Source organism: Oncorhynchus masou, chromosome 9 (genome assembly GCF_036934945.1).
Source record: "Oncorhynchus masou masou isolate Uvic2021 chromosome 9, UVic_Omas_1.1, whole genome shotgun sequence".
Classification (NCBI taxonomy): domain Eukaryota; kingdom Metazoa; phylum Chordata; class Actinopteri; order Salmoniformes; family Salmonidae; genus Oncorhynchus; species Oncorhynchus masou.
Window position 1 is genome coordinate 29,156,691 of NC_088220.1, and position 27,340 is coordinate 29,184,030.

General features: G+C 45.2%; 3 protein-coding genes, 1 non-coding gene and 1 pseudogene across 5 annotated transcripts in view; 3 read left to right on the forward strand and 2 right to left on the reverse strand.

Annotated features, from left to right (window-relative positions):
- The first annotated feature begins 737 nt into the window (after positions 1 to 737).
- On the forward strand, positions 738 to 809 carry trnap-ugg (transfer RNA proline (anticodon UGG)). The gene has a single exon. It is a non-coding gene; the product is annotated as a tRNA-Pro (tRNA).
- Positions 810 to 1,584: 775 nt separating this feature from the next.
- LOC135544984 (toll-like receptor 6) lies at positions 1,585 to 4,535 on the forward strand (annotated as a pseudogene).
- A 5-nt stretch (positions 4,536 to 4,540) lies between these two features.
- Positions 4,541 to 10,438, reverse strand: ints10 (integrator complex subunit 10). Of its 2 annotated transcripts, XM_064973674.1 has the most exons (18): positions 10,115 to 10,438; positions 9,865 to 9,932; positions 9,674 to 9,777; positions 9,439 to 9,578; positions 9,269 to 9,350; positions 8,998 to 9,153; positions 8,604 to 8,778; positions 8,261 to 8,430; positions 7,952 to 8,091; positions 7,718 to 7,871; positions 7,523 to 7,605; positions 7,251 to 7,403; positions 7,049 to 7,157; positions 6,887 to 6,966; positions 6,608 to 6,770; positions 6,347 to 6,440; positions 5,923 to 5,991; positions 4,541 to 5,363 (listed from the first exon to the last, which is right to left on the reverse strand). In XM_064973674.1, exons 1-18 carry the CDS (start codon positions 10,241 to 10,243, stop codon positions 5,207 to 5,209), a joined length of 2,226 nt encoding a protein of 741 aa, XP_064829746.1. In that variant the 5' UTR covers positions 10,244 to 10,438; the 3' UTR covers positions 4,541 to 5,206. The 2 variants fall into 2 exon arrangements, with proteins under 2 accessions (XP_064829746.1, XP_064829747.1); XM_064973675.1 differs by lacking the exon at positions 5,923 to 5,991 and having other exon boundaries at positions 10,115 to 10,434.
- A 572-nt stretch (positions 10,439 to 11,010) lies between these two features.
- On the forward strand, positions 11,011 to 17,564 carry LOC135545792 (mitochondrial nicotinamide adenine dinucleotide transporter SLC25A51-like). The gene is made up of 2 exons (XM_064973676.1): positions 11,011 to 11,130; positions 14,911 to 17,564. The coding sequence occupies exon 2, from the start codon at positions 15,000 to 15,002 to the stop codon at positions 15,921 to 15,923; it is 924 nt and encodes a 307-aa protein (XP_064829748.1). The 5' UTR covers positions 11,011 to 11,130; positions 14,911 to 14,999; the 3' UTR covers positions 15,924 to 17,564.
- Positions 17,565 to 23,468: 5,904 nt separating this feature from the next.
- The window catches only part of LOC135544985 (uncharacterized), a 56,145-nt gene continuing 52,273 nt past the window's right edge, over positions 23,469 to 27,340 (reverse strand). The window contains 2 exon segments of the mRNA XM_064972663.1: positions 23,469 to 25,828; positions 25,831 to 27,340. The exon segment at positions 25,831 to 27,340 is cut by the window's right edge and continues 338 nt beyond it. Of these exon segments, the coding sequence (XP_064828735.1) occupies positions 25,122 to 25,828; positions 25,831 to 27,340 (2,217 nt within the window). The 3' untranslated portion in view covers positions 23,469 to 25,121.

The following is a 27,340-nucleotide window of genomic DNA, read 5'->3' on the forward strand; positions in this document are numbered from 1 at the left end:
AGATCTAATTTTATGACCAATTAATGCATAAATCCAGATAATTCCAAAGGGTTCACATACCTTTTCTTGCCACTGTATATGACGGACTCCCACAGAGGCCCATATGTATGAATGCACACTCTCAGAGGTGCATATTCATGCCCATGGCTCAAAGGCGGTGTACCAGTGAACGCTGCCATATGAGAACAGCACACTATAGATGGGTTGGTTGTTTAGCAACGGGGCAAAACAGATGTGGGTTGGTTGTTTAGCAACGGGGCAAAACAAACTACGGGGCAAAACAGATGTGGTTGGACTAGATTGTTAACATGTAAACTATATTTTGTCTCCAATGTTTATTGAAAACAGAAATACATTTGCACATAAGCACTTGTCTCTCAAATACATCGTTACAGTTGTTGGTTTTCTATATTGCGAATTTCTGCACTATAAGCATTGACATGAAATCAGTCCAAACAAGACATTGTGTCAAGACCAAGATGAAACTAGGCATTTACGATTACCCACATAGACATTTCCTGTCATCGTTGGGAGCTATCTGGCCATCCAGAAACAAACTTCTCCCTTCTACCCCATTGAGCATATGCATCGTTTTCGTGAGCTGTCAGCTAACGTCTATAAAGTCAGAGTGAAGTGGGAGTTTTTAAAAGTGCACTTAACTTGGCATGAGACCATACATTCCTTTTCGACACGTAATAGGTTGGTTTTATAAGATGGTCCCTTAGACTAAACTGTAGGGCTCGTTGGTCTAGGGGTATGATTCTCGCTTTGGGTGCGAGAGGTCCCGGGTTCAAATCCCGGACGAGCCCGATTTTTAAAACGTTTGTGTTTTTGTCGTTATATCCTCCATGTTCATAAAAGGTGTTCTCTTAATTTATATTTTTAATCAATAAGTTAAATCTATTTAATATCTTTATAATGAAGCCATACATTGAGTAATATATTATCATAGCCTCCAGCCTCAAAATCTCAACTTCATTGCCTGTCAAATTCTCTCTCTGCCCATCACTGTGAATTAAATGGAAGAAATTAGAAATGTGCGTAAAGGAGGGTCATGTTTCCTGCACATTTGAATGGCATGGTTTCAAGTGTCTGTTTCCCTCTGCTCAACATTTACTGTAAGCCAGAGAGGAAGTGTTAAACATGAGACTGATAAGGTAATAAATAGTATGAGTGTGAAAGCAACACAATAGCAAAGGCAGAGAAAAGTGAGATAAAGCTGAAAGGAATGAGAGAGACAGACTGACTGAATATCATTTCAACAACAAAAAACACCTCTTGAAAAGACAGTGAATAGGACAGTTCAGTCTTTCCTTTTTTTTCCTCTGTGTGTGTGTGTGTGTGTGTGTGAATACATGTACCGCAAGTACTGTATAATAGACCATTAAAGCTGGAGTCTATTCAAGAGTCTATAAAAAAAAAGGAAGCTTTTTTTTGTGAATAAGGACGCTGCATGACATTCATATTTAAAACAAAGCCTTTACATTTTATTGTGATTCACAAACACACTGTGTACTGAACCTCTTTTACAAAACCAATACGTTTTACATTTTCTCTCCCTCTTCTGCTTGATCCTTTCCAGAGATGAGGAATGTGGCCGTCACCCTCTGGGCAGTGGCTGTGTTAGTGGAAGTCCATCGCAGCACCCTCTCTTCCTCAGAAATATACACCCTCATTGTCAACCTCTCTTCCAAAAACCTCTCCTTCCCCAGAAACTTACCGCCATCCACCTAAGCCCCGGACCTCTCCCAGAACAACATAAACAAACTCCCCCATGAGAATTTCCAAGTGACCACTCACCGGTCTTGGAATGTCTTGGAGGAGATAGATCCGGAGAAATTCCATCCAACTCCACTCCTGGAGAGTCTGGACTTCTCCCACAACCGTCTCCAGAATCTCACTGAACAACGGTACCTGCTGTTCATACAGAACCTGAGAGGTCTAGATCTGCCCTCTAACCTGTTCCACACCATTAACCTGAGGGCAGAGTTCTGCAGCCTGGGAAAGCTAGAGTCTGGGGCTCGGAGAAAACATCAACATCCCTGACGTACACCTGCAAACTTTGGCCCTTCGTCTGGAGAACTTCACAGCCTATGAGAGTGGCAGCCTGGGTGACATCCAGGCAGAGAAGGTCCGCATGTCCAACGAGGTTGAGTTGATGGGTATGAACCCGAAGGGCGACCACAGTTACCTGGTGAAACTTTTGAAGGGGAGAGGGGCTGACAACACCTTACATCTTCATCTAGCCAATATGGTCATCACTTGGGAGCACTTGACCAACACCGTAAACGCTGTGTTCCAATGCCCCATCGCCCACCTGAGCACTTCAGACATGGCTATCCACATCCGTCTTTTAGTGACACCCCACGAAGAGACACATTCGAGAGGGGGTGGTTACCTTTTTCTTCTCCCTGGAAGCCCTCTGTCATTTGTTCATCAACGTGCCTGTGGAGCCCCTGCCGATGACTGAGACGTCCATCATACACATGACCTGCCCCAAGTTGCCCAGCGGGATACTGCAGATAGACTTCTCAGACTGCACCCTGACTGATACGGTGTCCTCCAGAGTAGAACTGCAAATCGCTGTGGAGTGTACAACCCTGAATAAAAAGTGGACATCCTGGTTCTAAGAGGGAACAACCTCAAGAACCTTCAAATCCTGAGCAAGTGTTCAGCATGAGCTCTCTGCGTGACCTGGACCTCAGCCTCAACCCGTTGGTTTACAGCGGCCAAGAATGCCACTGGCTGTCCACCTGAACATGTCCTCCAATGGGCTGAGCGAATTGGTATTCAGCTGCTTACCGAACAGCACCCCCACCCTGGACCTCCAGAACAACCAGATCTCCAATGTACCAGAGGCCCTGCTGGCCCTAGACTCTCTCCTCGCTCTGTACCTAAGTACCAATCGGCTGAGGAATCTCCCTGTGTGCTCTGGATTCCCACACCTTAAGTATCTCCTGCTCACGGAGAACTCCCTCCATGCCCCGTCTTTGACCGGTCTGGGGGCCTGCCCTGTTATACAGGTTCTAAACACCAGCAGAAACCCCTTCACCTGTTCCCTGAGAGGATTCAGGGATCTGGGTACTTTTGGGACTGGGCTGGGCAGCGGACACACAGGAATCCAACTTCTCCACTGGCCACGAGCCTACCACTGCAGCTACCCCGAAGTCTGAGAAACTCCACACACCAGAGGGCTTCCAGATGCAGGAGATATCCTGCAACGTTGGCCTGCTGGCAACGGCCATCTGGTGCCCAGTGGTCACGGTTATCATTGTTATGGCGACTGTGCCACCACCTGGACGTTCCGTGGTACCGGAGTATGATCTGGCAGTGGACCCAAGCCAAGCACCATTCCAGGACCCAGCAGGTCCGGCCCCAGGACCTGGAGGGGGTGTTGTTCCACTCCTTCATGTCCTACAGCCAGCATAATAAAGACTGGGTCAAGGGCAGTGGTGTAAAATACTTACGTAAAAATATATTTTTTTGAGGTATACGTTTATATTTTTGACAACTTTTACTTTTACTCCATACATTTTCCTTGACACCCGAAAGTACTCGTTACATTTTGAATGCATAACATGCCAAGAAAATTGTCAAATTCATGCACTTATGAAGAGAACACCTGGTCATCCCTACTGCCTGACAGACTCACTAAATACAAATGCATCTTTTGTAAATAATGTCTGAGTGACTTCAAAACTAGAAAATGGCACTGTCTGCTTTTCCCCTTTACTCCTACCTACATGTACATATTACCTCAATTACCTTGACTAACCTGTACCCCCGTATATACTGTAGCCTTATTATTTTATTGTTACTTTTTTAAACTTTAGTTCATTCAGTCAATATTTTCTTAACTCTGCATTGTTGGTTAAGGGCTTGTAAGTAAGCATTTCATGGTAAGGTCTGTTGTATTCGGCGCATGTGACAAATAAATCTGTTTTGATTAATAAAGGGAATTTTAAATGATTTATGCTTTTACTTTTGATACTTAAGTATATTTAAAACCAAATACTTTTAGACTTTTACTCAAGTAGAATTGTACTGGCTGACTATCACTTCTACTTGAGTAACTTTCTATTGAGGTATCTATACTTTAACTCAAGTATGACATTGGGTACTTTTTCCACAACTGGTCAAGGGCCCGCTCTTGCTAACCTGGAGAACTCCGGCAAGGGGGCTCCACATCTGTCGCCATGAGAGGGACTTCGTCCCAGGGAAGACGATCGTGGAGAACATCATCCAATGTGTGGAGAGGAGCCGGCGATGTGTTCATCCTCTCGACACTTCGTCCGGAACGAGTGGTGCTACTAAGAGCTGTACTTTGCGGGCCATCAGCGGTTGTCCTGTGGGTTTGACAGTGATATCCTGGTGCTACTAGAGCCTCTGACTCAGTACATGATCCCTTCCAAGTACTACCAATGAAGGCTGTGATGGGCAGGCACACTTACCTGGAGTGGCCCCAGGACAGAGGCAAGCACAGGCTGTTCTGGGCCAACCTCAGGGCTGCACTGCAGTGGTGGAGAAATCAATAAAGAACTGTTGTTTCCAACCAGTCAGGTTTAATGGAGAATTCATATAAACTAACATCTATTTTACTACAGCTTTATAAAAAAGAAAAACAATAAAACATTATCTAACAATATCAAGCTCACGTTTGTCAACTTTCCAACAATCTAACAATGATTTGGAACCTCTAATTTTTTTCATCAGCTTCACAAAATGATCCAACTAGGCAAAGTAAACTAAATGTATCAAGATAGCCAATGAAAGACACACTAGACAGCAAATACAGACACACTATACACCACCAATACCTGTTTAGTATCCTTAGAAACAGTATGCTCCCCAAGTACAGAACCTTCTCTGAAAGTAGCCATCTAAGTTTAAGGCAAGCACAAAAAGTGTCCAATATTGTACCCTCATGAAAATAGCATCATAAATAAAACCTTGAAAGAGGAAAACAAAGAATTTGCCTCTTTCTAATTACGTGTGTTATTTGGTCATAGAGGCTGTTCAGGGGTCAGAAGTTCATTTGTCAGGTCTGATGGAAGACGACGATGGTCTTCTGGGCACACAAGCTGCAAGGAAGACCAGGCTTTCACTGTGGACATTAGACCCATAAGCCTGGGCTCCTGCTCTCAACAGGTTCAAAAGTCAGATGTCCGAGGTTTAAAGGTGAAGGGGTCAGAGGTTAGGTGTCAGATCAGGGCAGGGACTGGATGATGATGATCTTCTCGTTGACACAGAAGCGGTGGAGGACAGTGTACAGGTTCTCCCCGCAGCGTGACACCTGTCTCTCCATGGCCAGACGGAAGTCCTCCTTCACCCCTTTAGTGATGCCACGCGTCACCGTGTGGTGCCTACAGGGCAGAGGAAGCCAGACAATGGGTGTGAGAAAGAAACCATTTCTAGCATTTTCATAGAAAAACACATGTTCATAATTTTAGAAATCAGACATTTGATAATGTTAATTTTTCTCCAAACCTCTACAGTAACAGTTGAAAACACCAATTTATCAACAATAAAACATAAAATGACACAACATCAAGGAAACAACATGTTTCCCCAAATACAGTATTCATAGTTATATTCATAGTTTTGAGATGGAATGAGAGTATAGGGTATCTACCAACCAGGCAAAATTTAGACGGGGAAGATTCAGCAACATCAAAAACAGTAACACATAGTTAAACGTGAATGTTCACAAATGCAATGACAACTACAGATATGAAAAATACAACCAAAATTGACTTTAAAAACATCAGTAACGACCACATAAACGGATGCAATGGGTCAAACGCCTTCTCAAAAATAAAACACGACAAGGACTCGATGAAAACGACAGACCGAAAACCAAAATGAGGTTTGGGGCAGAGGGATGGAGAGAGTGTTTGGGGTAGGGGTGGTGGGCAGGGGTACCTGTCGGTCGTCTGCACCCCAGGTAGCAGCAGGGTGTTTAACTCCCCACCCAGGGCGGGACTAGGGTTCCTGAGGACAGTAAACACCAACATTCATCAACTCACGCTCCGGGTTAGAAGTTGCCCTTAAGCAAAATCTAGGATCAGCTTACCCTCTAAAAATCTTTACGTTTAACATTAAGAGGAAGCTTGAAACTGATCATAGATCAGTGTCTAGAGGCAACCTCATTCTACTCCTCAACTCGCACTGAGAGTGGTTGCATTCAAACAACCTAAACAACTTTTTTCCCGACCTTAGATAGACAACGCTTTGTATCTCTAACCCTTTCTCAACATAACGCCTGACAGCTGAGCTGCTATTCGCTACATCTATGTGAGCATGACTGCGTACAATACATAAGCATCTGCCAGTGGGAGGGGCTTACTTAATTAGCATTCCCTGATTGGGCAGTAGTTCCAGCTGGACCCGCCCCCCCTCCGTAGTGCGCAGGTATGCAAACTCCTCCAGCATATCAATATCTGAACGAGTTAAAGTCAAACAACAGAGAGAAAAAAAGCGAAAAAGTGTCTGCAATCCCCAGTCGCTCTCATATCTGCTCAACCAACTTGTTAGTCTTGGATTGTTTTAGATATATATAAAAACTATATATATATATTGTTTTAGCTATACTGTCTGATAAGGATACTGGTGACGTAGTTGAAGAAGTTCTCATACTGGAAGCTGCCCTGCTGACAGATCTTATCAATGGCTTTCAGGAACAGAGACTCGCCCTGTGGCCAATCGTGTTGCAGGAGCACCACTACATGACCCAAGGAGAGGTCGTCTCGGCTGTCCGTGAAGGCACGAAGCTGATTGGATGAAAATTAAAAATAGGTTATTTGAGTTTCAGGGGAATTAAAACCTGCAGACCCTTGTCAAAATAGTTATGTGTTTAGCCTTATTTGTAAGGGCAGTGTTGAGGTACCTTGAAACAGGCGAACATCAGCTGAAGACAGAATGGCAGAATCGCTTTACTCGTACAGGGCAGCAGCCTCAGATCATTGCCTAGCAACAAAAACACACCGCATTGTAAACATGGACATAAAACAAAGACATTTGAAGATATCTCACACACAGTGAACCTTACCTTTCCTGGGCTTGTTTCTGGCTTTGCCCGATTCGTCAGTGTTCTTGACTGGATCCTGGTTTTGTGGTACCAGCCCACCAACTACATCAAGTAACTTCTCACAAGCCATCTGATACAGACGGAGACACAGAAAAACAGTGACGCAATCTCTCTCTGGTTGTATGCATGTTTCTGGATGAGCTCTCTGTATGTGCATACCCACCCTGTACTCTCCCAGTGCGTAGTGGCAGGAGGCCTGCTGTATAAGGGTCCTGTGGTGCTCCAGGTTACCCTGTCCTGGGGAGCTCTGTCCAGGCTGAGGCTGCTGAAACCCAGACATCTGGAGTAGGCTGGACAAGGCCTTACGGTAATGACCCTGGGGGAGAGGACACACACACTGGCATTGAACACAAATCCGTGGACATACACAGACAAACATGTACATACAAAACACTGATGAACTCCTAACGAACAATGATCATTATTTATGTTTACCTGGTATATGATCATATCTGTGAAGAATATTCTGAACCACAGCCAGTTGTCTGTCTTCCAGGAGGAACAGATCTTGTTGAATTCTGGAGAATGGGTGTGAAAACATTTCATCAGAACGACAAACATTTGCTTAGACAGGACATGCATTTAGAGAGCACGCAGTTGGGAGCTGGGGGATGTATTTGGAGGGCGTACCGGTCCCCAGGCTGTCGTGGGACTGGAGGAGATCCCAGCTCTCCCTGGCCAAACGGAAGCTCTCCAGAGTCTCTGCCCACCCGGGCATCTCTGTTTTGTTGACCATGATGGTCCGGCCACGCCCCTTTCCCAGGCCCTCGTCATCATCTGAGCTCTGAAGAAACACCCAAATACATGCATGAGCATGTACACACACACACGCAGTCCACAAAGACTTCCCATCTATCCTCTCACCATGGTCTTCTCGCGGCCGTCGGCCAGTTTGCGTTTCTTGTGAGCGTGTTTCCCTGCTCCTCTCTCCAGTTCTACTTCACTGTACACTGAGCTCAGGTCCTCCAACAGTATCCACGACCCAGAGGCCAACGCATTCACACCTGCAACATTAATTAATACACAGACGCAACACACAAACAACCTCACTGTAAACTAAGGAGAGAGCCTCAAACAGAATCTCCACAACACCAAATGCTCAAAGAACAAAATTGACATTTCCACTGTCATGTGAATACAAATACATTAGAACACACAGGGGGAAAGACTGACCGTGAAACAGAGCAGGCTGTACAGCTGAGACGTAGAGGTAGGCACTGCGGAAGAGGACCAGCGAGGCACAGATGACCACCTGACTGCAGCACCGTGACCTGGTCTCTCCCTCTAGACTGGGCAGGTAGCAACACAGCTCCTTAACCCACTGCAGCATCTCCACATAGCCCCTACAAAACACACACATAAACAGTGATGCACACACTTTAACACCCAGCATTATCCTGCAAAACAAACACATGCATAGAGTATGTATAGGCTAACCACTCACACTCATAAGTAAACACACACACACATTCACTTCAGTTCCACACACATACTGGGAGATCATCTGTGCTCTTACCTCTGTCCCTTGTCCCCCTGCCACTCGCAACGAGCCCCCACCACTGCCAGGATATCCAGCAGTCTCTCCCAGGGCTCAGCCACCAACGACGACTTCTCTGACAGCCCCTCAATCACATAGCGCTGGGACCCCCGAGACACACTGGGAGACTTCAGCCCACCACCCTCCTGAGAGCCTGAGAGAAGGGAGAAGATGAGTACAGGGCAACGTCATTGGACCGTGAAACACGTGAAAATGGAAAGTGTAAGCAAACGTGCAGAAAGAAAAGAGGGAGAAATTGAGGACAAAAATCATAAAACTAGCTGATGGCCTGCAAGTAGTAGCAATGTGGAGGTGGCATGCAATGAGAAATAAATTAGATCAAATGCAGATATTATAAATAGTACTCAGCTACCGTTTAGGGCTTTGCCCTGCAGCTGTCCGTCAGCAGACGGGCCCCGCGTGACATAACCGATGTAGAACTCTGCTGCTTTCAGCATGTACTTCAGCAGCAGACTGGCAGGCAGACGCATGTCCACGTTGTTTATGATCAACGGGAGAACGTCACACACTGTGAGGGAGGAAGAAAAGTAGCATAGAATGCATATATAGTTACTTTACATTTGTCATCTTTTGAGGTCCAAATGTTCTAGGTTTCGATCATCTGATTCAGAGAAATCTCTCACCAAACAGCTTCCTGAAACAGTTGACAGGTGTCTCCAGTTTTTCAGCCGTCTCCGCCTCCAATAGAGAATCTCCCAAATTGACCTAGAATGCGAGTGCAAACAAAGCAACAGATAAATGATTCTGTGTTATTGAACACAGTGTTGAAGGTCAGAGGTGAGAGGTTACGTACCCCATGTTGGACCACAGACTCTGGGAAGCGCCTGAGCAGTAACAGAAGCATCTCAGCCTTCTCCAGGGTGTTGAAGCATTGTTCTGTGGCCTTCAGCAGCACCTCACACTGCACTGGTCCGGGCAGGGTTTCAAACAGACCTACAGTGAACATACACAATACGGCGTTAACACTTCTAACATTTCACCCAATCAGGAAAGATCTCATGTAGATCTAACACACACACAGCTCTCACCTCGTAGGAACTGAGCCTGTTTGTCCTGACAGTCGCTCCGCAGGGCAGCTGTGATGACAGTAATCTCCCGCCACACAACAGGCTGATCAGGGAAATTGATGAACCTGAAGGACGCAGCACATATAACAGCAGTTACACCAGCCATCAACAGTACTGTGTGCAGAAGAAGAGAGATAAGAACTCTCACTCACATATCATACAGCAGTCTGCCCGCTGAAGCCGTCTTCTCTGCATTTCTCTCAATGGTGTACATCTCGTGCTGTCAAGACAAGAGACCAATGAGACATTCCATTCCAGCCTTTGTGCTACAAAGCCAATGACCAGACCTCTTGACAGAGACTAGCTTGACTACTACCTGTGTTCCAAATGGCTCGTTAGTAATTTGTCAAATCCGAGTTTAGTCCGCTAGCGTTTCCATGTCATTTACTAGACGAAGCTTACCTGAATATTGAAGTCCGTGGGATAGAGGGTTCGAGCGGTTATCAGCCAAGCCTTGGCTGCACACGGGTCCTCGGACACTAGATCCCGAGCCCGTTTCACTAAAAACTCGCAGTCCTTTTGTGCCGACATATTTGCTTGTATTATTGAATTCCGTGAGGTACAGGGTTAGTGCGGTTATCAGACATAAACAAACCAAAATATGAATTTCCTAATGTTGAAACTGGGTTATTTGTTTATTGCTCCGCACAATGGCAACCTTTTGATGACATCACGACTTGCAGTCGCAGATGTGATGTCATTAGGCTCGAGGGATCGTATTTCCAGGTAAATGCTGCCACCTGGTGCAATGACGGAATATTGCACACATAAAATGAAGGGCGAATCTTGAGTAAAATGCGTTAATGCAAAATAAACATCATAAAAAACACGAGGCTTTATTTAAATAATAATAATAATAATAATGTGACCTTTATTTAACTAGCAAGTGAGTTAAGAACAAATGTGTATTTACAATTACGGCCTACCCCGGCCAAATCCGAACGACGGTGGGCTAATTTTGCGCAGCTTTATGGGACTCCCAATTACAGTCGGATGTGATACAGCCTGGATTCGAACCAGGGACTGTAGTGACGCATCTTGCACTGAGATGCAGTGCCTAGACCGCTGCGCCACTCAATTCTAGTCACGGAGTTAACCCTAATATAATCCATTCGAGGTACAAATGTCATTTTGTCAAATATACATTGTAAACATGTTTCAAGAGAACCAACAGGAATAGCTTGCAACTTTCCACCAAAAACTGTGGTGGAAAATAAATTCAAACGTGTTTTATTTGCGCATGCGCCGTAGGGAATGCCCGCTATCTGTATCGCTATTGGTTTTTCTTCCTGCCTGTTTCACCACAATCCCATCTGTGATCGACACAGCAGACTGTACGACCTAAAATAAGATATTTTCATTGGTAAAATTACGGATTCTTCGTGGCAAGGCAAAAGGCAACGGCTGGAGTTAACGCGGCAAGTAAAGTTGGATACGAGGGACATAGTTTTTAAATATAGTATTATAATGAGCTTTTTCATTTTTATTTTTTTAACGTTTACCACGACAGCTTGTGTGGTTTAAAATCAAGTCAAGTTGTCAGCTTTGACACAGTAGTGCAACATGCTAGCTAACGTTAACTAACTCGCTAGCACAAGGCCTGCAAACTGTAGCTAGCAGAGTCAAAAGGCTGTTAGTAACAATAGCTTGCTAATGAAATCTTGACTGTCAAGATTAGCCATGTAACTGGCAAGTAAAGTACCCTCAAATTGATGTTAGCTAGCTAACTGGCTTGTTAGTTTAGCGACACCCCTTTCACCTGGTTAACACAACCACAGTCATAATTATCGATAAACTCCGCCCATTTCCACAATTTCTCTAATTAACATTTCATGTTAAACCTAACCTTAATTAACCACATGCCTAACCACAACCTTAAATTAGGACCAAAAAGTCTTTGTGGCTATGGAATCTGACATAGTACCTGTGTTGTCTAACGTTGGTCAGTGGAAACCCGTTCACCAATCATTTAGCATTTTATTCTACCGTTCTGAACAGGAAGACAAATTTAGCAGACAGTTTTGTCCTGTGCTTTGGAGGTCGTGAACTAATTCAGAATAACAAGATTGGATTGTGCAAGTGTGTAATCTTTGGAAATAATACATTATGATAAATTACAACTCAGATTTGAGCATGTCTTTCAACTTTGTGTGCATAATTTTGGAAGTGGCGTTCCATAGCATATCCATGACAGCATTGGCAAGCAAATTGGGAGTTTCTAGAAGGCGTTACCCAAGATCCTTTAGCAAGAGTACAATGATCAGACCTGTTATTTACGGTGTCTGTTTGTACAAGGTGACAACTTGACCTCTAATGACCCTTCAGTGACACTTCTATCACCCTCTGACCTACACTACATGACCAAAAGTATGTGGACACCTGCTCATTGAACATTTCACTGTTAAATCATGGGCATTAATATGAAGTTGGTCCCCCCCCGCCAAATCGCTTTGTGCTAGATGTTGGAACATTGCTGTGGGGACTTGCTAACAATCAGCTATGAGCATTTGTGAGGTCGGGCACTGTTGGGTGGGTAGGTCAGCGTTCCAATTCATCCCAAAGTTCTTCCACACCGATCTTGACAAACATTTCTGTATGAAACTCGCTTTGTGCACTGGGGCATTGTCATGCTGAAACAGGAAAGGGCCTTCCCCAGACTGTTGCCACAAAGTTGGAAGAACAGACTTGTCTAGAATGTTGTAGTGTTAAGATTTCTGTTCTCTTCACTGAAACTAAGGGGCCTAGTCCGAACCAGGAAAAACAGCCCCAAACCATTCCTCCTACACCAAACTCTAGTTGGCACCATGCATTGGGGCAGGTAGCGTTTTCTTGGCATCCGCCAAACCCAAATTTGTCCGTCGGACTGCTAGATGGTGAAGTGTAATTCATCGCTCCAGAGAACACTTTTTCATTGCTCCACAGTCCAATGGTGGCGAACTTTACACCACTCCAGCCGACACTTGGCATTGTGATCTTATGCTCCTGACGAACAGTTCTTATGCTGACATTGCTTTCAGAGGCAGTTTGGAACTCGGTAGTGAGTGTTACAACCATGGACAGACGATTTTTACGTGCTACAGCCCTCGGCGGTCCTGTTCTGTGAGCTTGCGTGGCCTACCATTTCGCAGCTGAGCCGTCGTTGCTCCTAGACGTTTCCACTTCGCAGTGACAACACTTGCAGTTGACAGGGGCAGAAATTTTACGAACTGACTTGTTGGAAAGTGGCATCCTATGACTGTGCCATGTTGAAAGTAACTGAGCTCATCAGTAAGACCATTCTACTGCCAATGTTTGTCTATGGAGATTGCATGGCTTTGTGCTCAATGTTACACACCTGTCAGCAACAGGTGTGGCTGAAATGGCCAAACCCACTAATTTGAAGGGGTGTCCACATACTTTTGTGTATTTAGAGCATGCTCTGTGTGTAGGACCTTGTGTTTTCAAGACAACTGGCTGCATAACATCTAGGCAGATGTATAAATCATTTATATGTGTGTGTGTATATATACACGTCATTGATTTGAATTCCCCTTCTGATGACCAAATAGCACCTTTGTCTAAGAACCCTTGTACATTAGACCCAAGTGTTATGCAATAATTCTTATCACTGAGGTGTTAACGGTGGCAAACTTCAATAGAGGCAGCAGCACTTAACTGGATTGTGTTAGTCCGTGGTGCACTGGACTGCAATACCAAACCTGCTTACACAAGATCCTTCTTACATTGGCAACCTGGTCATTGTTTTGTAGAATATTCGTATCAACACCAGTCCTACCCAGGAGAGAATAACTGCCCCCTCTCAATTGTCACCAAAGCCCCATATACTACCCACCATTGCGACCTGTACGCTCTCGTTGGCTGGCCCTCGCTTCATACTCGTCGCCAAACCCACTGGCTCCATGTCATCTACAAGACCCTGCTAGGTAAAGTCCCCCCTTATCTCAGCTCGCTGGTCACCATAGCATCTCCCACCTGTAGCACACACTCCAGCAGGTATATCTCTCTAGTCACCCCCAAAACCAATTCTTTCTTTGGCCGCCTCTCTTTCCAGTTCTCTGCTGCCAATGACTGGAACGAACTACAAAAAGCACTGAAACTGGAAACACTTATCTCTCTCTCACTAGCTTTAAGCACCAACTGTCAGAGCAGCTCACAGATTACTGCACCTGTACATAGCCCACCTATATTTTAGCCCAAACAACTACCTCTTTCCCTACTGTATTTAATTTATTTATTTATTTTGCTCCTTTGCACCCTATTATTTTTATTTCTACTTTGCACATTCTTCCATTGCAAATCTACCATTCCAGTGTTTTACTTGCTATATTGTATTTACTTTGCCACCATGGCCTTTTTTTGCCTTTACCTCCCTTATCTCACCTCATTTGCTCACATCGTATATAGACTTGTTTATACTGTATTATTGACTGTATGTTTGTTTTACTCCATGTGTAACTCTGTGTCGTTGTATGTGTTGAACTGCTTTGCTTTATCTTGGCCAGGTCTCAATTGTAAATGAGAACTTGTTCTCAACTTGCCTACCTGGTTAAATAAAGGTGAAATAAAAAATAAAAATGAAGCAACGGCAGTTGAAGGCTGAATGCGGTACTGCAGGCATTGTTGGCAGTGAAGGATACGCTTCTAATACACCAGATGTATGTCCTTGAACCTATTTATTTTAAAATCTCACACAGAAGTTATCATTTAGTTGCTAATGGCAGCCTGCCGTATCCCGGTCGGCCTTCAACTTGAGTTACTCAATGAGAGGGGGCAGCACTGAGCTAGCCTGCAATGTCACTTCCTGGCGTAGCTCAAACTGTGAATGTTATGTCTCCATGAGACGCCATCGTAACCGACTTAACTCAATATCGCATTGAAGCCAAATTTTCACATTGGAATGAATGGTGTCAAGTGATCGATGGCTTTATCCATTCATATATACTATCATTGGTCCAACCGCAGTGCAGAACCTGATGCCTTCTGGATACAAGCCTCGTCACACAATCCTTCTCCACAATGCATGAGGGAATTTTGCAGACTGGTTGACCATCCATTTACAATGTTATTATAGCCATGGCATGTTTTGCTGAGATGAACAGGAAGCTTCAATTCACACAGTTTCAGCATCAATAGATAATATTGCATTTTAAATATGTGGATTTTCAATTTAAGATTTTTTTTTTTATTCCCTCCCACAGGTTTAAAATCATCCAAGAGGTCGTCTCCCCAGCGGTGATGTTTGTGGCGTAGGCTCAGGGTGTGTCTCACCTCCCATGGTGTTACCACCATGGACCCAGAGTCAGCCCGCACATCACAGCCCCAGGGCTCCCTTGGTAAAAGTGGGGTCTCCCTGCTATCTGGCAGGGGTTTGGGGGCAGCTCTCACCCCTCGAGGGAAACACTATGCATGTGGTTCCATAGCTGCCTTCACCAACATCATGGTGACATTCCCCATCCAGAAAGTTCTGTTCAGGCAGCAGCTGCACGGTGTGCGGGCCAGAGAGGCCGTCGGGCAGCTCCAACGGGACGGGATGAGGAACCTCTACAGGGGGCTGCTCCCTCCTCTTCTGCAGAAGACCACCACGGTAGCCATCATGTTCGGCCTGTACGAGGACTTCTCCCATGTCTTACTGGACCAGTTGTCCACAGGCAGCGGCGTTCCTGAGCTAGTGACGCGGAGCTTCGCAGCCTCGCTGGCGGGCACGGCAGAGGCTGCCCTGATGCCGTTTGAGCGGGTGCAGACTCTCCTCCAGGACCACCGGCACCACGGCCGCTTCCACAACACGGCCCACACCTTCCGGACGCTCCTAAGAGAGTACGGTGTGAAGGAGTGCTACCGCGGCCTGGTGCCAGTCTTAATAAGAAATGGTCCCAGTAACATGCTGTTCTTTGGGCTCCGCGGGCCCATCAAGGAGCAGCTCCCTGAAGCCTCCAGCCGGGCCGGCCACCTGGTCAATGACTTTGTGTGTGGAGGGGTGCTGGGGGCGGCGCTGGGGATCATGTTCTACCCGCTGAACGTGGTGAAGTCCCGTGCCCAGTCCCAAGTTGGGGGCGCGTTCCGGCCTTGTGGGGAGGTGTTAATGACGGTTTGGCGGGAGAGAGGCGGCAGCGTGGCCATGCTGTTCAGAGGGGCCCACCTCAACTACCACCGCTCCCTTCTCTCCTGGGGCATCATCAACGCCACATACGAGCTGCTGCTCAAAGTGTTCTGATACTGAACATGGGATAGAAAGAGGGGGAGGTGTAGAAAGGGGGAGCGAGAGAAAAAATGAGACTTGCGTAAGTGTTTGAGGGTGAGGATGAACGCAATTCTTTTGTTGTTTTATTGGATCCCCATTAGCTGTCGCACAAGCAGCAGCTATTCTTCCTGGGGTCCGTATAGAACATCAATAGACAAGAAAAGCTCAAGGATAGAACTACATTAAAAAAAGGCACCTATAGCATTTATATCAATGCATACACACAAACAATCTCTGTCAAATAGGGGAGAGGCGTTGTGACGCGAGGTGTTGCTTTATCTGTTTTTTTAATTGATGCTGTGTCTTGTGTTTGGCACTTGAAACTGATGTGCCCACTGCCCACCCAAAAAGGTCCAGATAGTTTATGTGGGGGGGTAAGTGTCTATGGCAAACAGAAGAGGACAGAGGGTATCTGAAAAGTGAAGTTTCTCTACTGACAATGGCCATCGGGTCAGTGTGAGATGAATTGCCGCTTGTTTAAAGTCACAGTATCAAAGTGAGAGGTCTGGGTCCAACGAAAGCCTTCAATCTTTTTTTTATTTTTTATAAATTTATCAATTGAAATGAATTTGACAAATGATTGACATTCTGTAAGTACCTTTCCCATTGTTGTCTGATGTGGTACCCAACAAAGTTTCACAGGCAGTTTCACAGGGGGTAAGCCTTTTCAGTGACCAAGAGCACCTCTTAAAGAACTGTTCATTGTATTGACCAATGTTTCTGTGTGCATTGATTATTAGTCCCTACAACCCCTGCTTTCCCTGCTCTGATTCTCTGACTGAGCTCTGCTATTTACCATGTCGGTCGTCTTGGATTATTGCACAGATTCAACCCTCTGCGGCGTACGACCCTAGCGCCTTGCGGTGTACGACTCTGTGTTTGTCCTGTAGGTATAGCGCTCGCCAGCTTGTAGTCCTAAAACACGGAAATGAGTTACCTCTGGTTCGTTCAGCCATTCCTATAGGGAAAATGAATGGGGAATGAATATGGTTTGGGGATAAACGCTGAAAATAAGGTCAGCATTTTACACAGGCTTAGAAGATCTTATACGTTGTGTTCTATGCAATAATATCAGTCAGTTAACAGGACCTTTATGAATTATGAAGACTGCTTTTTTTATTAAATAAATGCGTCAAAATTAACAAGTGACATTAGCTGATGAAGATTATTCCATATAACAAAATGACAAATCTCCTAAGCCTGTGTATATCACAGACCTTTATCCAAAAACCCTACAAAAACTCAATTTTGCCACTTCCATGGTTCGTTGGACAAAGCCTGAGTTAGTGCCTACCAAAATCCGTTGTTACTGTTGCTCTCTATAGTGCACTCTTTTACTTGAAAGATGATTGGAAAAAGCAGTAGCACAGGGGAACTGAACTAGGGAAGTGCTTCATTGTTATGTCATCCAATGCCAATCTAAGGGAATCTTGAAAATGTTTGTCAAATGTGTGTTTAATTAGCATATACCTGAAGTGCTACTTGTAGTGTTTGTCTGTCAAAGTGTTGACAAGTACCCATTGGTTTAAGTATAATTAAAATGTACTTGTTACCCATAACTTCTAGTCCTTCATGAAATAGACTGAAAAAATAATAATAAAAAATTCACAGGAACACATGTTTTGCCTATCAATTTATACTTCCATCTCTCGATGTAATCCTTATTTTACACACTTGTTTCTCTCCATATCTCCATATGTATTTTTCCCTTGCTCTCTCTTTCTCTCCATTCTTACTGCTGAACACTTTTGCACACCTCTGCCCTTAACCCCTGTTGACATAATTGGCTCAAATTTTAAGCTTCAGTAGAGGCAGTCGCCATGCAGCAGCCCACACTGAGTATGACAGGCCAGAATAGGGAAGGCATGCTGCTAGGGGATTGAGACTGGGCTAGAAAGAGGGCACTGGAGAAGTGTGTGAGAACTAGTATGAGGGAGACTGAATGCAGATGAAAATGAGAAAAGGGATAGGGAGTAGTGTTGTGGCACAGAAAGTGACATCTGCCATTTACTTTGACCCTCTCGCCGTCTATATGCCTTCTGTATTTTCAACAAATTCTAAGCTCTGAATAAGATCAGTACTTTAAAAAATGTGGCAAAGCAATGATCTTTTGTCCTGAATACAAAGTGTTATGTTTGGGGCAAATCCAATACAACACATTATTACTGAGTACCATTCTCCATATTTTCAAGCATAGTGGTGGCTGCATCATGTTATGGTTATGCTTGCAATCGTTCAGGACTGGGATTTTCAGGATAGAAATAAACAGAATGGAGCTAAGCACAAGCAAAATCCCAGAGGAAAACCTGGTTCAGTCTGCTTTCCACCAGACACTGGGAGATTAATTCACCTTTCAGCAGGACAATAACCTAAAATACAAGGCCAAATCTACACTGGATTTGCTTACCAAGAAAACAGTGAATGTTGGCTGAGTTAGTTTTCACTTAAATCTGCTAGAAATTCTATGGAAAGACTTTAAAATGGTTATCTAGCAATGATTAATAACCAATTTGACAGAGCTTGAAGAATTTAGAAAATAGCAATGCAAATAGTGTACAATCCAGGTGTGCAAAGCCCTTAGAAACTTACCCAGAAAGACTCTGCCATGTATTGACTCAGGGGTGTGAATACTTATGTAAATTAAATATTTTTTGTATTATATTTCAATCAATTTGCAGAAATGTCCAAAAAACATGTTTTTAATTTGTCATTATGGGGAATTGTGTGTAGATGGTTGAGAAAAAAAGATTATTTAATCAAATTATTTAATCAGGCTGTAACACAACAAAATGTGGAATAACTGCCTCTGGAAGCAATGTCAGCACAAGAACTGTTCGTCGGGAGCTTCATGAAATGGGTTTCCATGGCTGATTAGCCGCACACATGCCTAAGATTACCATGCGCAATGCCAAGTGTCAGCTGGAGAGGTGTAAAGCTTGCCACTGTTGGACTCTGGAGCAGTGGAAACGCTTTCTCTGGAGTGATGAATCACACTACCATCTGGCAGTGCCCCCGTGCACAAAGTGAGGTTCATACAGAAATGGTTTGTCGAGATCGGTGTGGAAGAACCTGACTGGCCTGCACAAAGCCCTGACCTCAACCCCATCGAACAACATTGGGATGAATTGGAACGCCGACTCCGAGCCATGCCTAATCGCCCAACACCAGTGCCTGACCTCCCAGATGTGCAATGTTCCAACATCTAGTGGAAAGCCTTCCCAGAAGAGTCCAGGCTGTTGTAGCAGAAAAGGAGGGGAGCAACTCCATATTAATGCCCATGATTTTGGAATGAGAAGGTCGATGAGCACGTGTCCACATACTTTTGGTCATGTAGTGTAATTAACAATTTAGTAAAATAACATTTTTTATAAGAAGACACCCACGTTTTATATAAAGGTTTTCTAGAAATGCTTTTAAAACCATTGTGTATGTGTGTCATCATTTGGGTGTGAGTGAGTAAACATTACCATTGTGAACTTGACTCTTCAGATCTTCCATTTTCGGTTCAGTTACTGTTCACCTTGTTCTTACCGAAACAACCAGCTAATCCCTATTGACAAACCACACAGGAAGTTTTTCCATGCATACTACTCAAAACACACTTTCATTGTATGTCCATATAACTCTAATTAACACAATAAAGGGTATGTCTACATGTTATGGTATTATGGCAATTTCAGGGCAAGAAACATTTTGCCATTCCCCTAATCTCCACTACCCAGAAGTAAAATTCTTGCGACAGTATGTCATTTCCATTTACATGCAGAATCTGTCCACAAGACATTAGCCTTCACCCGAAACGGTAACACCAACCAAACAATCTTACTGGTACAGCCTGCGACTGGGGAAATGAGGACAACTGTCAAGCCAAGCCACAGGGCTGGTTAGTATGGCTATGTGAGGGCCTGGATCTGACTGCTGGGTTAAGAAGTCAGACGTTGGAAGATAATGATCAGATTAAGGGCAATGTGACATGGGGACTTTGGTCTGGAGAGAGAGATGGACCGGGCAGAAGGCACAAACGTACCCCAGGCAGTTCAGCTAGGGCTTCCCTCTGTAGATCGCTACTGAAAGGCCTTTTGTCTTTCTATGGGTGTTCACTAATCAGGACTAAGTAGGAAAGTGCAGTGTGACTTTTACACATATTCAGAGTTGGATTTTCATTAGCTTGCTTAGTTTCCACTATATTGTTTTTTCTTACACAGTCATTCTTGGTAAGTGATGACTCATGTTAAAGGGATGATGGAAGAAAGATCAGTATTGTGACAAGCCCTGTTCACAAGTACTGTTACAAATATTTACCCCAGGGTTCAATGTCAGGTCAACATTTCTGTTCCTAAGTCATGTCGGTGAGCCAATTGGTGGGCAGCACTTTGGATAAACCAAGCTGAGCCAAACCATTGAGATAGTTACGGTGGCTTGCAAAAGTATTCACCCCCTTGGCATTTTTCATATTTTGTTGCCTTACAACCTGGAATTGAAATAGATTTTGGGGGGGTTGTGCCATTTGATTTACACACAACATGCCTACCACTTTGAAGATACAAAATATTTTTGTTATTTTGAAACAAACAAGAATTAAGACAAAAACACTGAAAACTTGAGCGTGCAAAAATATTCACCCCCCCCCACAAAGTCAATACTTTGTAGAGCGAAATTTTGCAGCAATTACAGCTGCAAGTCTCTTGGGGTATGTCTCTGTAAGCTTGGCACATCTAGTCACTGTGATTTTTTCCCATTCTTCAAGGCAAAACTGCCCCAGCTCCTTCAAGTTGGATAGGTTCCACTGGTTTACAGCAATCTTTTAGTCATACCACAGATTCTCAATTGGATTGAGGTCTGGCGCTTTGACTAGGCCATTCCAAACATTTAAATATTTCCCCTTGAACCACTCAAGTGTTGCTTTAGCAGTATGCTTAGGGTCATTGTCCTGCTGGAAGGTGAACCTTCGTCCCAGTCTCAAATCTCTGGAAGACTGAAACAGATTTCCCTCAAGTATTTCCCTGTATTTAGCGCCATCCACCATTCCTTCAATTGTGACCAGTTACCCAGTCCTTGCCGATGAAAAACATCCCCACAGCATGATGCTGCCACCACCATGCTTCACTGTGGGGATGTTATTCTCGGGTGATGAGAGGCTTTGGGTTTGCGCCAGACATAGCGTTTTCCTTGATGGCCAAAAAGTTCAATTTTAGTCTCATCTGACCAGAGTACCTTCTTCCATATGTTTGGGTAGTCTCCCACGTGCCTTTTGGTGAACACCAATACGTGTTTGCTTATTTTTTTCTTTAAGCAATGGATTTTTTTCTGGCCACTCTACCGTAAAGCCCAGCTCTGTGGAGTGTACGGATTAAAGTGGTGCTATGGACAGATACTCCAATCTCCGCTGTGGAGCTTTGCAGCTCCTTCAGGGTTATCCTTGGTCTTTTTGTTGCCGTGCTTCAACTAATTCATTCCAAGTTGTATATTTTGTTTTCCAATAAAATGTACAATTTACTCAGATTTGAAAATGGTGTTTTCTCAGCTGTAATAGTTTAATGAAAGAAAATGCCTTCTCTTGGCAGGTTTGTTGTGTTTTCTCAGCTGTAATAGTTTAATGAAAGATTCTCCAGATCTGATTAATGCCCTCCTTGCCTGGTCTGTGGGTTTTGATGGGCGGCCCTCTCTTGGCAGGTTTGTTGTGGTGCAATATTCTTTCCATTTTATTATTATTTTTTAATTTTACCTTTATTTAACTAGGCAAGTCAGTTATGAACAAAATTCTTATTTTCAATGATGGCCTCGGAACAGTGGGTTAACTGCCTTGTTCAGGGGCAGAGTGACAGATTTTTACCTTGTCAGCTTGAGGATTTGATATTGCAACCTTTCGGTTACTAGTCCAACGTTCTAACCACTCTAACCACTATCCATGGGATGTTCAAAGTTTCAGATATTTTTTTATAACCCAACCCTGATCTCTACTTCTCCACAACTTTGTCCCTGACCATTTTGGCTCCTTGGTCTTCGTGGTGCCGCTTGCTTGGTGGTGTCCCTTGCTTGGTGGTGTCCCTTGCCTAGTGGTGTTGCAGACTCTGGGGCCTTTCAGAACAGATGTAAATATACTGAGATCATGTGACACTTAGATTGCACACAGGTGAACTTTATTAAACTAATTATGTGACTTCCGAAGGTAATTGGTTGCACCAGATCTTAATTAGGGGATTTATAGCATAGCATATACATGCACCACTATTCTGGTTTTTTTTTGTCTTTGTTTTTTGAAACAAGTATTTTTTTTCATTTCACTTCACCAATTTGAACTATTTTGTGTATGTCAATTACATGTAATCCAAATAAAAATAAATTTAAATTACAGGTTGTAATGCAACAAAATAGGAAAAACGGCTTGGGGTCATTGTCCATTTGGAAGGTCCATTTGCGACCAAGCTTTAACTTCCGGACTGATCTCTTGAGATGTTGCTTCAATATATCCACATAATTTCCTTCCTCATGACGCCATCTATTTTGTGAAGTGCACCAGTCCCTCCTGCAGCAAAGCACATCCACAACATGATGCTGTCACCCCCGTGCATCCCACGGTTGGGATGGTGTTCTTCGGCTTGCAAGCCTCCCCATGTGCAGTTGCAAACCGTAGTCTGACTTTTTTATGACGGGTTTGGAGCAGTGGCTTCTTCCTTGCTGAGCGGCCTTTCAGGTTATGTTGATATAGGACTCGCTTTACTGTCGATATAGATACTGTTGTACCTGTTTCCTCCAGCATCTTCACAAGGTCCTTTGCTGTTGTTCTGGGATTGATTTGCACTTTTCGCACCAAAGTACATTCATCTCTAGGAGACAGAACGCATCTCCTTCCTGAGAGGTATGATGGCTGCGTGGTCCCATGGTGTTTCTACTTGAGTACTATTGTTTGTACAGATGAACGTGGTACCTTCAGGCGTTTGGAAATTGCTCCCAAGGATGATCCAGACTTGTGGAGGTCTACAATTTTTTTCTGAGGTCATGGCTGATTTCTTTTGATTTTCCCATGATGTCAAGCAGAGGCACTGAGTTTGAATGTAGGCCTTGAAATACATCCACAGGTACACCTCCAATTGACTCAAATGATGTCAATTAGTCTATCAGAAGCTTCTAAAGCCATTACATACTTTTCTGGAATTTTCCAAGCTGTTTAAAGGCACAGTCAATTTAGTGTATGTTAACTTCTGACCCACTGGAATTGTGATACAGGGAATTATAAGTTAAATAATCTGTCTGTAAACAGTTGTTGGAAAAATGACTTGTGTGATGAACAAAGTAGATGTCCTAACCGACTTGCCAAAACTATAGTTTGTTAACAATACATTTGTGGAGTGGTTGAAAAACAAGTTTTAATGACTCCAACCAAAGTGTATGTAAACTTCCGACTTCAACTGCAGTGTCGATAATCTTAAATACTTATTATTGGAACTTGTTTGAATCTGATGCTCCAGTCAAATCTGTGTTTAGCTTGAACAAAAAGGAGGAGAATGATAGCGTCAATCAAATAGCTGTGTGTCTCATCAAACGAAAGGCAAAACACCCATTTATTTAGTCAAAGTTCAGATTGAATATGTTTACAGACTCTTGACCGGGGCTCTGTCCAGGATCAGTGAGTTGTGAACAGTTTCCAAGTCATAGAACAGCTCTGCATTTTACCCACAACACATCAGGTTAGAAGCCACTGCTGAGATATGTTGCATCCGATTACGTGCAACGTTGCAGAACATTGCAATCCTGAACATACCCGTAATCATTGTCCAGACACTGCAGTATAATACATGGAAGCCCTCTCTGTATTTCCAGGAACAAAGACTATAAAGCATATGCAGGTATTCTTGTCTTTAATGTTAACACAATTGTAACAGAGAATGATATGTGGGAGAACAGGGAAGTCGTGGTTATGTTTGCATAGCCATAAACCAAGGAAGGACAGATAGACTCAAACTAACACAAACATAGATGTATATCTATCTACGGGTCTGGTACAAACCGAATCAGTCAGTCCGCCCCTCTGCAGAGCTAAACATGGGCAAGTAGTAAAATAGTAAAAATTGTGGCTCAGTGTTAAATGCCTTTGGATCGATGCTACATTTAGTATGTTTTAACAGTCAGCCTTCCTTGTGCCGTGTCAAAACCTTTTTACAAAATACCAAATGAATATCCTTTCCACTATTCCCCCATCCACGCAATGCACCCCAGAAAAATATATGTATCCTTTGGATTCAAAGTTGATATACTGTATAATTACTGCATATAAGCGTTTGGGTTATTGAGTGTTTTCTCCATTCAAGCATTCGCACACAAGTAGTCAGTCAGGAGCCAGGAATGGAACAGAAATAGATAGCTTTCACATGGTTCATTTCTCTTCTTAAAGGTGCAATCTGTTTTATTTTATTTTACAGCCAATAGTGCTCCCCTTTCATTTGATTGTAAACGGAAGGGGTGGGTCTTCGCGAATGTAAAAGTTTGTGTTGTGTTTTACTATTTGGCATAATATGCTCATTGTACTTTTTCCTAGAGTTCCCAATAGAAACATCTAAGTTACTGATTGCACCTTTAACTGGATCCGAAGAATCATTGAAGCAGCTAAAGCAGACACCAGCCAAGAGGAGGAAGAATCATTGAAGCAGCTAAAGCAGACACCAGCCCAGAGGAAGAATCATTGAAGCCGCTAAAGCAGACACCAGCCCAGAGGAGAAACAGAAGGTGGAGGGAGGTAGAAGAAACTACAACATCAATAAGGTCTTACACCAGCAAGGACCATGGCGCAAACAGTCATAGAAATGAATACATACATAAATACGTACATACATAATTCATACATACAGTATACAATAAGAAGATAGATAGTTAGTTAGTTATAAAATACCTATGTACAAATGCATAGTCCAGATGAGTCCATCAGGAGACCTAGCAGTAATGGCAGTCAGTGGAAGAGGTTATTTTCATCATTTAAGGATGTGTTTGGTAGGTCTGTGTGTGAATGTGTGTGTGTGCGCGTGTGTGTATGTGTGTGTGTGTGTGTGTGTGTGTGTGTGTGTGTGTGTGTGTGTGTGTGTGTGTGTGTACATGGCACTTACTGTACAGGTGTGTATGTATTGTACTGCATCACCTTAGTCCTGGTAGCGAGAAGGAGTTTTAAAAGTTCAGAGGTCAAAAGTTGAGAGGCGTGTGACCTGGCGTGTCCGGCGAGTGCGTCCTGAACAGCTGTGTTAGCGAAAAGACGGAAGAGATGAGCACCGTGCACCGTTTGGCCAGTAGCCTCACCCCTTCGCCCTCTCCCTGTCCATCCCCAGACCCCGTCCCACTACTGGACCCAGACCCGGCTCCAGCAGTCTCCACAGCCCCAACAAACTCCCTGTACAGCCCTACGATCTCCTTCAGCTTGTCCAGAGCCTCCTCCTGGCCCCCATCATCATCATCAGTGCTCTGGATCCGACCCCTGTTGCGGCAGACGTCACATCCAGGACAGGGGTGTGTTCTCAGGCAGGCTGCGGAGAGCTGCACCAGGGCACTGAAACTGTTGGATAAGGAACGAAGCGCCTCCTCTGGAGCCCAGCCCACACGCGTGGCACGTTGGCACCCTGTTGCCAACCGCCGTGCCTCCGCCTGGAGTAAATTCCTCTCAGGCTCCGTCATGGGCAGAGGACTTGCACTTCCACAGCACGCGGTTGGACCCTCTTCTTGGGTTGGGTTGGGTCCCCCTTCTCCACCCTCATCCTGATCTGTTTTGGAGGGTTCTGATGATGGTGGTGGCCCAGCCAGGACCAGTAGGAGCTGATTGATGTCCTGTCTCAGGGAGACGAAGCCCCCTTTCAGCCCCCCATAGTGCTTGTTGGTGAGGGAACGCAGGGAGCCAATGGGGGCGTGGGGGAGACAGGGCGGGACAGGAGTGGGCTGAGCTCTGAGGAGGTGGTGGAGAGGGTGGAGAGGGGGCGAGGGGTGTCTCTCAGCAGGGACAGGATGACGGGGGAGGGGATGGGGGAGGTGGGGGAGGCCAGGGGTGTAGAATGGGCTGGTTTGGGGCGCGTGCGTTTGGAGAACTCGTAGATGGTGAGCTCCTCGTCGAAGCCACAGCCGTCCTCTACGTCACCGCTGAAGCAGTTGGCGTAGACTGTGCGGCAGCCGCACGCCTCACGGTGGGCCGGGGGAGGGGTGTGCTCCAGAGAGTCCCCCTCTGGGGGCGGGCCTGAACCGCCCCCTAACCCCACCTCTGAGTGGGGTCTGGACTGAGGCTGCTCCGACTTGCAGGACCCCAGGAATCCGTAGGGTTCTGAGACGTGTGCATCGTTTTCTCTCAGGGTCAGGTTGGGGTGCGACCCGCTATTCCCGTTGGCCTCCTTCGCACGCGGAGTCACTTCCTGGAACTCTTTGATGGTTGCTATGACAACCTCGGCTCCATCCTCCACCACTTCCTTCTTCCCTTTTCCCCCTGCAGTCTCACCAACTGTTGCCTGGGCAGTGACCTTGCTGACCTCAGAGGCTCCGCTGACTGACAAACCGGAGCCATAGCCGGACGTGACATCCCCGTTGATGGAGCTGGTGGAAGAGTGGTCCAGGGTGCCCAGGATCTCCTGGGAGCGGGTCATGTACCAGGGCAGGGCCTGGATCCTCCCTCTCAGGGCTGAGGTAGGCAGACGGCCCCCCAGGCTGGAAGAACTGACCCTCAGGTCTGACCCTGACCTTCCTGTGCTCTCTGGGTCTCCCACTGTCCCTTTAGAGGAGGTGGTGAGGGAGCTGGTCAGGCTGAGGGGGGCGTCTGTATTTTTGGGCGACAAGTTCTCGTGACTCAGAGAGACCCTCCTCCCGGTCTGATTGCTCCCGTTGCAACTAACCCAGGGGTGCAGGCCGCTCGGCGGACACGTCCCCTCTTTCTCATTTGGTGAGACCGGGATGGCGAGGACTGATAGGGGATGGAGAGAAGGAGGGGAGGGTTTGGGAGAGAGTGGTGGAGGGGTGGCCAGGCTCAACCTGATCTCATCTCCTGAAGCAGAATGTGAAATGGGTGACAGGCTTGTCAGCTTTTTCGGGAGGTCCACCCCATCCCCCGTTCTGACCTCTCCCTTCAGCAGGGTAACCCTGTTTGTTTTAGTTTCAACATCAGCTCTCCTGTTGTCAGCAGTGACCAGAACACGGTCCTTAGGAAGCACGTGATGAGTCCCGTTCTTAGAACCGTTCTCTTGCTTAGAACTGTTCTCTATCTTAGGCCCGTTCTCCACACCCTGTGGACCGGCAGGGGGTTGCTGGCTCTTCCGTACCGCCGTGATGAGGGGGGAGGCGAGTGGAGGCCCCCCCGCTCCCGAGGTGACTGATTTAAACTCCATGGTGTCTGGTTCCATGGTGTCTACCTCCAACAGGCCCGCGTGGCCCCC